Raw genomic sequence first — 11,176 nt, 5'->3', positions numbered from 1 at the left:
CCAAATCTCTTCAGTACCTCCCACAGGTAGTCCCACTCCACTCTATCGAATGCCTTCTCTGCATCCATCGCCACCACTATCTCCGCCTCCCTCTCCGGTGGGGGCATCATCATTACCCCCAGCAACCTTCGTATGTTGGCATTCAATTGCCTCCCTTTAACAAACCCTGTCTGGTCGTCATGTACCACCCCTGGGACACAGTCCTCCATCCTAGACGCCATCACCTTGGCCAGTAACTTGGCGTCTACATTTAGGAGGGAGATGGGCCTGTATGACCCGCACTGCAGCGGGTCTTTGTCTCGTTTCAGGATCAGCGATATCGTCGCCTCCGACATCGTCGGGGGTAGTGTACCCCTTTCCTTAGCCTCATTGAAGGTTTTCGCCAGGAGTGGGGCCAGTAGGTCCACATATTTCCTGTAAAATTCCACGGGAACCGATCTGGTCCCGGGGCCTTTCCTGCCCGCATGTTCCCGATTCCTTTTACCACCTCCTCCACCTCAATCTGCGCTCCCAGGCCTGTCACCTCCTGCTCCTCAACCCTCGGGAACTCCAACTGGTCCAAAAAGTGCATCATTCCCTCTTTCCCCTCCGGGGGTTGGGACTTATACAGCCTCTCATAGAATGACTTAAACACCCCGTTCACCCTCTCCGCCCTCTGTTCCATCCTTCCCTCCCCGTCCCTAATTCCTCCGATCTCTCTCGCCGCCCCCCTCTTCCTAAGTTGTTGGGCCAGCAGTCGGCTCGCCTTTTCCCCATACTCGTATTGTATTCCCTGTGCCTTCCTCCACTGCGTCTCCGCCTTACCCGTGGTCAGCAGGTCAAACTCTGTCTGTAGTCTCCGTCTTTCCCTGTATAACCCTTCATCCGGGGCCTCCGCATATTGCCTATCCACCCTCAGAATCTCCCCGATCAGTCTCTCCCTTTCTTTACCCTCTTCTTTCCCCTTGTGGGCTCTTATGGAAATCAGCTCCCCCCTAACCACCGCTTTCAGCGCCTCCCATACTACTCCCACCTGGACCTCTCCATCATCGTTGACCTCTAGGTACCTTTCAATACATCCCCTCACCCTTCCACATACCCCCTCATCTGCCAACAGTCCCATGTCTAATCTCCAAAGTGGGCGCTGCTCCTTCACCTCTCCTAGATCCAGATCCACCCAGTGTGGGGCGTGATCTGAAACGGCTATAGCCGAATATTCCGTTCCTGTCACTTTCGGGATCAGCGCCCTTCCCAGGACAAAAAAGTCTATCTGGGAGTATACTTTATGGACGTGGGAGAAGAACGAAAACTCCTTACTCCTCGGTCTAGCAAATCTCCAGGATCTACTCCTCCCATCTGCTCCATAAACCCTTAAAGCACCTTGGCTGCTGCCGGCCTCCTCCCGGTCCTAGATCTGGACCGGTCCAGCCCTGGGTCCAGCACCGTGTTGAAGTCCCCCCCCAATACCAAATTTCCCATCTCTAGGTCCGGGATGCGCCCCAACATACGCTTCATAAAACCCGCGTCATCCCAGTTCGGGGCATATACGTTCACCTGCACCACCGCCTCACCTTGCAATCTACCACTCACCATCACGTACCTGCCCCCACTGTCTGCCACTATGGTCTTAGCCTCAAACAGTACCCGTTTCCCCACCAGTATTGCCACCCCTCTATTTTTCACATCTAATCCTGAGTGGAAAACCTGTCCCACCCATCCTTTCCTTAATCTGACCTGATCCGCCACTTTCAGGTGCGTCTCTTGAAGCATAACCACACCCGCCTTCAGCCTCTTTAGGTGCACAAATACCCTTGCCCTCTTAATCGGCCCGTTCAACCCTCTCACGTTCCACATGATCAACCGGGTTGGGGGGCCCTTTACCCCCCCCCCCAATGTTGACTAGCCATCCCCTTTTTTAAACCAGCTCCTCACCTGGGTACCCCAGACGGCGCCCTCCTGTCCCGACCATCCCATCCCATATCAGCTCCCCCTTACCCTCAGCAGCAGCAACCCAGTTAATTCCCCCCCCCCCCCCCCGCCCCGCTAGATTCCCTTCTAGCTTGATTGCTCCCCCCATATTGCTTCCGGGAGTCAGCAAACTCTGGCTGACCTCGGCTTCCCCCGTTTACCCTTGGCCTCCCTGCGTGTGGGGCCCCCTTCCTTCCTGCGCCCACCTTTCCCGCCACAATTTCCGTAGCGCGGGAGAAAAGCCCGCGCTTCCCTCTCGGCCCCGCCCCTAATGGCGCCGTTCCCTCTCCCCTTCCCTGTCCTCTTCCCCACCGGCGCCCACATTTCTCCGTGTCCCCCCCCTCTGGGGGTGGGGGAGAAAAAATTCTCCCGTCCAACATTTTTACAGATAAGCCCTCCCCTTCTCCCCCCTTTACATTTCCTTGCCACCACCTCGCTACTTCTTTCCAAACATCCATTCCTCAAATCTAGCCCAACTTCTCTTCTTGAATAAATGCCCACGCCTCCTCCGCCGTCTCGAAGTAGTGGTGTTTGCCCTGGTGTGTAACCCACAGTCTTGCCGGCTGCAACATTCCAAATTTCACTTTTTTCCTGTGGAGCACCGCCTTGGCCCGATTGAAACTCGCCCTCCTTCTCTCCACCTCCGCACTCCAATCTTGATACACGCGGATCACCGCATTCTCCCACCTGCTACTCCGTGTCTTCTTAGCCCATCTCAGGACCATCTCTCTGTCTTTGTAGCGGTGGAACCTCACCACTATTGCTTGCGGTATTTCCCCTGCCTTCGGTCTTCTCACGAGGACCCGGTATTCTCTCTCCACTTCCAGGGGGCCCGTCGGGGCCTCAGCTCCCATTAAAGTATGGAGCATCGTACTCACATACGCCCCAACATCCGCTCCCTCTGACCCTTCGGGAAGACCCAAAATCCTTAAATTCCTCCTCGAGCTATTTTCCAGGGCTTCCAGCCTTTCTATACACCTCTTATGAAGTGCCTCGTGCGTCTCCGTCTTCACCACCAAGCCCTGTATCTCGCATTCATTCTCGGCTGCCTTTGCCTTCACTCCACGGAGCTCCATCTCCTGGGTCTTTTGCGTCTCCTTCAATCCCTCAATCGCCAGCAACATCGGTGCCAGCACCTCCTTCTTGAGCTCCTCCACACATCGCCGGAGGAACTCCTGCTGTTCCGGGCCCCATACCATCTGGGCTCCCTCAGCCGCCATCTTGCTACTCCCTTCTCTTCTCTGCCGCTGCTCCAGAGGATCCTCTGCAATCTGGCCACTACTATCGCTTCTTTCCATCCACACCCGGGGGGACTCCTTCCTTTATCGCCTCACACTGAGTTTGGCTGTGAAAAATTTCCGTTGGGTCTCCCGATAAGAGCCCAAAAGTCCGTTAAAACGGGAGGTGCCGAAACGTGCGACTCAGCTGGTCATCGCCGCAACCGGAAGTCTCCTTGATGATGAATATTGATGTGGATGTAGATAATATTATTATGGGGAATATTGATGGGTGGATGTAGATTGTGAATATTGATGGGGATGTAGATGGGGAATACCAATGGGTTGATGGTGAATATCGATGTGGATGTAGATGGGGAATATTGATGGGTGGATGTAGAAGGGGAATATTGATATGTGCATGTAGATGGGGAATATTGATGGGTTGATGGGGAATATTGATGTGGATGGGAAATATTGATGTGAATGTAGATAGGGTATATCAATGGGTTGATGGGGATTATTGATGTGGATGTAGATGAGGAATATTGATGGGTGCTTGTCGAAGGGGAATATTGACATATGGATGTAGATGGGGAATATTGATGAGTTGATGGGGAATATTGATGAGTGGATTTTGATGGAGAATATTGATGGGAAATATTGATCTGAATGTAGAATGGGAATATTGATGGGTGGATGTAGTTGGGGAACAATGGTGGGTTGAAGTTAAATTTTGATGGGTGAATGTAGATGGGGTATATTGACGGGTGGATGTAGATGGGGAACATTGATATGTCGATGTAGATGGGGAATACTGATGGGTGGATGTAGGTGAATATTGTTACGTGGATGTAGATGGGAAATATTGGTGGGGGATATAGATGGGTAATATGGATACGTGGATGGAGATGGGAAATATTGAAGGGTGGATGTAGATGGGGAATATTGAAGGGTGGATATAGATTGGGAATACTGATGGTTGGATGTAGATGGGGATTATTGATGGGTGGATGTAGATGGGGAATATTGATGGGTGGATGTAGATGGGAAATATTGAAGGGTGGATGTAGATAGGGTATATTGATGGGTGGATGTAGATGGGGAATACTGATGGGTGGATGTGGATGGGAAATATTGTAGGGTGGATGTTGAAGGAGAATACTGATGGCTGGATGTAGATGGTGAATACTGATGTGGGTGTAGATGGGGAATATTGAAGGGTGGATGTAGATGGGGAATATTGATGGGTGGATGTAGATGGGGAATACTCAAGTAGGGATGTCTTTGGGGAATACTGATGGGTGGATGTAGATTGGGAATACTGATGAGTGGTTGTAGATTGGGAATATTGATGGGTGGATGTAGATTGGGAATACTGATGGGTGGATGTGGATGAGCGCAGTAACAGGTTTTACTGCATCGGTTTGGGGATGATAGCTAGTCGGGCAGCGTCCTGCGTGCTGAGGTCAGGGCGCTGCGCGGTGACGTGGCTCCGGATATTATAAAAGAGCCGCTGTGTGGGGGAGGGGAGAGAGCTCGCGAGCGGCTGAGAGGGGGACAGGAGGGCAGGCGGCTTAGCAACCGGGGCATCAGCTCAACACACTCCCAACATGGCCAGTCGGGTGAGTTCGTTGCTGATGGGAGGGAAGCTGCGATCCGCTGTGATCCCCGGTGATCCCCGCTTCTGGGACTGGGCCCGGGGGGGGGGGGTGACTGCGACTGCGACTGCGACTGCTTCCATTCCCCCTCCTCCCCTGCCCACCCCGCATACACCTGTCCACCCCGCATCCCGCTGCCCACCCCGCACCCCCCTCCTCCCCCGGCGTCCCCCCCCCCGGCGTCCCTTGCCCACCCCCTGCGACCCTGCCCACCCCCTGCGACCCTGCCCACCCCGCCCCTCCTCTCCCTGCATCCCGCTGCCCACCCCCTGCGACCCTGCCCACCCCGCCCCTCCTCCCCCTGCATCCCCTGCCCACCCCCCATCCCCTGCCTCTCCCCTGCCCACCCTGCATCCCCCCTGCCCCCCTCCTCCCCGTGCCCACCACGCACATCCCCCTCCTCTCACTGCTTACCTTACATTGCCCCTGCCCTCTCCGCTGTCCCTCCTCCTGTGCCCTCTCCACTGTCCTGCCTCATCCCCTGCCCCCTCCGCAGTCCCCCCCTCCTCCCTTGCCCCCTCCGCAGTCCATCCTCCCTTGCCCCCTCCGCAGTCTGACCTCCTTCCCTGCCCTCTCCACCCCTGCCCTCTCCACATTCCCCCTTCCTGCATTCCTCCCTCCCTGCATTCCCCCTGCCTACCCCACATTCCCCTCTCCATCCCCTGCCCGCTCCCCATTCGCCTACCCACCCCCAGCCCGTCTCACATTCCCTCCTCCCCTGCCCACCCCACATTCCCTTGCCTCCCCCTGCCTGCCCTGCATTTCTCCACCTTCCTCCCCATCTCTCTTTTCCCCCTGTCCCCCTTTACCCTCTTTGCCCCCTCCCTCCAGTGCACCTTCCTCCCCACTGCCCCATCACCTCTTCTCCCTCACCACCACGCCCACCCCATCTTACTGCCACCCTTCTAATTTGGAAGTGAGCTGTATGGCGGCGAAGAGCTGAGGTTGAGCTGCCCATCAGCACCCTCTGTTATTGCAGATTGTGCTTGTCACTGTTCAAAGATGGGATATGAGAATAACACACCTAAACTCCATGGTTAATTGTGTTTTACGTTGGTTTGTACCTATTTAATGTTACCCCAAGGCTTCCTAATGTTTAGGAAAATCCTTGTGAAGAGGAGGGTTTGCTGTTGATAGATCGAATTGTGGAGCAAGATCCAAATTATATTTAGTATCCAGTTCAACAGAGAACAAATTTATAATGTTCGAGGGCAGCACGGTGGTGCAGTGGTTAGCATTCCTGCCTCATGGCGCCGAGGTCCCAGGTTCGATCCCAGCTCTGGGTAACTGTCCGTGTGGAGTTTGCACATTCTCCCCGTGTTTGCGTGGGTTTTGCCACCACGACCCAAAAGATGTGCAGGGTAGGTGGATTGGCCACACTACATTTGCCCCTTAAAAAGATTAATTGGGTACTCTAAATTTATTTTAAAAAACTTTATAATGTTCTGTTAATTTGGAAGGGATTAAAGGTGCTTTCAAAGATGCCGTGAGTGGTAATTTTTACTGCAGGTTTTTTTTGTGCCTTGGGAACTGATGATCCTGATCATCTATTGAAATAGTGGGTCTCCCAGTGGGGCAGCTTGAACTGATAAATTTGGAGGGTTAATGTATAGGCTGCAGCTGATTCTGTGTTTTGTGCCAAAGAAATGGTGCATTCTGACATCTGTTGATGGTGTACTTGAGTAATTATGAGCAGGGAGGGGGTTCTTGCTCACTGTTACATTCAGCATGAATTCTTGTACAGAGAAACAATTTCAGGCCCCTCTGCAATACTTCTGCTTCCCATTCATCTTTGTATTCTGGCATTAAAAACAAATCTATCCTTGTAGGTAAGAAAATATGAACTGCCCATGTTTTCAAATCACTGAACTGCAGAGATTAAAGGAAAATACAGGAAGCACAAGGTGGTAGAAATACACTATATCCATAACAGGCTGTAGGACAGTGAATAGCCGAAGGGAAGACTCCTGTGGGAATCTCATAGCAGCTTAGGAGATTTTCAAATATTCGATGGTAGAAGCGGCTGGACTTTTTCTGAGAACCAACTGGTTCAACTCGAGGCCTGTAGGGAAATAAATCTATCCTTACCTAGCCGGGTCAAATGTGGCTTTCATCCCTATCCAGTGTGATTGCCTCTTAGCTGGTCTGAGAAGTGGTCTGGCCTCCTCCTCAAAACAGCAAAGAAGGAGGCACAATAAATTATAAATTTGCCAGTGATTGTTCATGTTCTGCAAACAACATTTTAACCCCCCCCAACCAATGTGGAATTCCTTTGACTAATTAGATTGCAGAATTGAAGACTGCTTACGGCCCCTTTAGCTGAAGAAATATTCCTCGATCTAGTCTCAATATTGATTGATTTAGTAGTGGCTGTCACATTCAGCCAAAAATATATTGTGAGCATGTGTTTATCACCTATTTGTTACAATTGGTTCCATAGAAGAGCTGTGCACCCCATATTTCTAGAGTAAAAATGTGATTGAAGGAGCAGTGACTGATGAAGTACCAAGGCAAAGCCAGTATTGAAGAAAGACGGAACATGGAACTGGAGGATGTCACCACATCGGGGAAGTGGCAAGATGTTTAACGCTTTGATGTAGAGGACATCTTAGTCAGTTCTATGTGCAAGAACAAACCTGGAGGTGACACTGACACAGGTGTGGCTGATGCAGGTGTTCCTATGGCTGAAGACATGGGTGTGTCTCGGCATGGGAGGGGCTGGGCATTCTGCAGTGAGTGACCGAGTAGCTGACTCCCCAAACCTTGTCCAACACTTAGGGACAAGTCAGGAATGTGATGGAGTGCTGTTAGAACTTGGAGTGCTGTTAGAACCTGGTTAGGTGTAACTCCAGTGGCCCTGACATCAACCGTAATGAAGTGCTTTGAGAGGTTGGTCATGAAGCACATCAATTTCATACGCCCAGAACACCTACGTCCACTGCAATTCGCATACCGCCACAACCGGTCCACAGCAGACGCCATCTCCCTGGCCCTATACTCATCCCTAGAGCATCTCGACAACAAGGACTCGAACATCAGACTCCTATTTATTGACTACAGCACCACCTTCAACACCATAATCCCAGCCAAGCTCATATCAAAGCTCCTCACTCTGCAACTAGATCCTCGACTTTCTGAACCACGAATCACCATCAGTAAGAATAAACAACAAAACCTCCTCCATGATAGTCCTCAATACCGGGCCCCGCAAGGCTGTGTACTTAGCCCCCTAATATACTCCCTATACACACATGACACATGACTGCAAGGCAAAATGTGGTCCCAACTCCCACCTACAAGTTTGCTGACGACACGATTTTAGTGGGTTGGAGCTCGAACAACAACCAATCAGAATACAGGAGGGAGATAGAGAACCTAGTGGTGTGGTGCAACGACAACAATCCATCCCTCAATGCCAGCAAAACAAACAAACTGATCATTGCCTTCAGGAAGCAAAGTACTGTACACACCCCTGTCTGCATCAACGGGGCTGAGGCGGAGATGGTTGACAGCTTCAAATTCCTAGGTGTGCACATCACCAAAAATCTGTCCTGGTCCACCCATGTCGAAGCTATCACCAAGAAAGCACAACAGCGTCTATACTTCCTCAGGAAACTAAGGAAATTCGGCATGCCCATACTGATTCTTACCAACTTTTACAGATGCACCATAGAAAGCATCCTATCTGGCTGAATCACAGCCTGGTATGCTGATTGCTCGGCCCAAGACCGCAAGAAACTTCAGAAAGTCGTGAACACGGCCCAGTCCGTCACACAAACCTGCCTCCCATCCACCTGCTGCCTTGGGAAAGAGGGCAGCATAATCAAAGGTCCTTCCCACCCGGCTTATTCCCTCTTCCAACTTCTTCCATTGGGGAGGAGATACAAAAGCCTGAGACCACGCACAAACCGATTCAAAAACAGCTTCTTCCCCGCTGTTACCAGACTCCTAAACGACCCTCTTATGGACTAACCTGATTAATACTACACTACTGTATGCTTCACCTGATGCCAGTGTCTATGTATTTACATTGTGTACCTTGTGTTGCCCTTATCATAGAATTTACAGTGCAGAAGGAGGCCATTTGGCCCATCGAGTCTGTACCGGCTCTTGGAAAGAGCACCCTACCCAAGGTCCACACCTCCACTCTATCCCCATAACCCAGTAACCCCACCCAACACTAAGGGAAATTTTGGACACGAAGGGCAATTTAGCATGGACAATCTACCTAACCTGCACATCTTTGGACTGTGGGAGGAAACCGGAGCACCCGGAGGAAACCCGCGCACACACTGGGAGGATGTGCAGACTCCGCACAGACAGTGACCCAAGCCGGGAATCTAACCTGGGACCCTGAAGCTGTGAAGCAATTGTGCTATCCACAATGCTACCGTGCTGCCCTATTATGTATTTTCTTTTTATTCTATTTTCAGGTACTAAATGATCTGTTTGGGCTGCTCGCAGAAAAACACTTTTCACTGTACCTCGGTACACGTGACAATAAACAAATCCGTCCATACACAAATATGTGACTTTATAACACAGGCTGAATTTTGAATGTGTCATAGTTCACCATTGCACCCCCAATACTGTTTCATCTGAAGGCTACCATACTAGGTTTGACTTCCTGTGCGTGCTGCCACAGGAGATGCACTTGACTATTAATACATAGAATACAAAATGATGTTTGTTGGCAGCTTATTTATAATGCTTGTAGTGAATCTCCTGGTGGATATGAGATCTGAATTGCAATGTTTTGCTATTTAAAATTCAAGGCTGGTAACTTATAGGAAATGTCAGGAGGATTAAAATTGTATCGAATTTGGGATAATGTTAATGGCACCTGGTAAATCTGGACCCCAACATAAACTAATTAAAGCCATTTTAATCAGAAAGCTGCACACAAGTGTTAAAGCCTGCTGTGAGTTATTTTAGCAATAACATGTCAAAATATAGGCTCCTTAAATGTGTTTTTCCTCCACAGATGCTGGCTGATCTGAGCATTTCCAGCATTTTCTGTCTTTATTTCAGATTTTCAGTATCTTGCTTTTGCAAATGATAGGCATTTGGATGAAGTAAACTCCTTGAATTACTTATGTAACTTCAGGTGAAAAATTCCCTGCAATATAAGTTTGCAAATTTTTTGAGTGATTTATAATTCAAGGGAAAATGTGAAATTGAATCCTGTTTTCAAAATAAGGAGCTTGTGGTCTGAAAAACATTTGACACAAGTTCCTTGGGAAAGGCAAAAAAGTGGACTGCAAGAAACCAGACAGCGGGTTTGAAATAGTAATTAGCTGCAGGTACCTGTTTACAAGAGCTTTTATTTATTTGAATTTTAAAGTGCCCAATTTTTTTCCATATTAAGGGGCAATTTAGCATGACCAATCCACCTACCTTGCATATCTTTGGGTTGTGAGGGTGGGACCCACGCAGACACTGGGAGAATGTGCAAACTCCACACGGGGCCGGATTGAACCCGGGTCCGAGGCGCCATGAGGCAGCAGCGCTAGCCGCTATGATGCTCTTTGTTTGCAGGAGCTTTGAAGCATCTCGGAGGGTTCCCTGGGTCTTGTTTACAGGTTTTGGAATCTTTGCTATGACACCACCAACTTAGATATGGAAGCTCAATCACACCACATTCACAGATGACATCAGACATTAATGGTAATGCAATAGGAGTGGCAACTTGAAGGTCCAATTCTTGGCTTGGAAAATTTTACATTTAATTTGGCAAATCTGGTAATTGTGCATTGGCAGTAGACTGATGACCTTGGAATCTGTTGGGTAGTATACTTTAGGGAAAGGGATCACTCTTGGTTGTGATTTGAGTTCACATGTGTTCAACGGTCTCTGAAGTGACCTAATAAACCCCCATCTTCCTGGATCATTGGCGGGGTGGGGGGGAAGAGGAACTAAAGCTTTCCCAACATTAGAATTTGCAGCTCAGAAACAGGCTGTTCCACCAAACTGGTCTGCGCACTCTTAATTCATCTCATGCTATCAGCATAATCCACTACTTTCTCATTCGTGCACTTCCATCGTCTCTCTTTAAATTTGTCTCAGTTCATCTCCGTGTGGTAGAAAATTCCACATTCGAACCACTTGTTAAAGAAGTTAGGTTTTTGAGATGTTCCAACTGCTTCATTGCAACATCTAGAGATGCCATTTTATAACTTTTCAGATTTATTTAAATATAACGTGCTGTAAGTTACTTGAGGGTATAAGCAATTAGCGGAGGTGAAGTTAAGTGGTTGAATTTTGAAACTATCCATTCAACGTGCAGCTACTTGGAATCAAAAGAATAACATTAGATTTTTGAATGCCATCATCATTTACATTGACATGGTG

General features: G+C 49.6%; 1 protein-coding gene across 1 annotated transcript in view; it reads left to right on the top strand.

The window, feature by feature from the left end:
- Positions 1–4,674: 4,674 nt before the first annotated feature.
- LOC140398375 (vesicle-fusing ATPase) overlaps positions 4,675–11,176 on the top strand; it is a 405,179-nt gene continuing 398,677 nt past the window's right edge. Inside the window, exon 1 of the mRNA XM_072486990.1 lies at positions 4,675–4,789. Coding sequence (XP_072343091.1) covers positions 4,778–4,789 — 12 coding nt within the window. The 5' untranslated portion in view covers positions 4,675–4,777. The remainder of the gene's footprint in view (positions 4,790–11,176) is intronic.

The sequence above is a fragment of the Scyliorhinus torazame genome, chromosome 21 (assembly GCF_047496885.1).
Source record: "Scyliorhinus torazame isolate Kashiwa2021f chromosome 21, sScyTor2.1, whole genome shotgun sequence".
NCBI classification, from domain to species: domain Eukaryota; kingdom Metazoa; phylum Chordata; class Chondrichthyes; order Carcharhiniformes; family Scyliorhinidae; genus Scyliorhinus; species Scyliorhinus torazame.
This window is presented reverse-complemented; position numbering and strand designations above follow the sequence as displayed.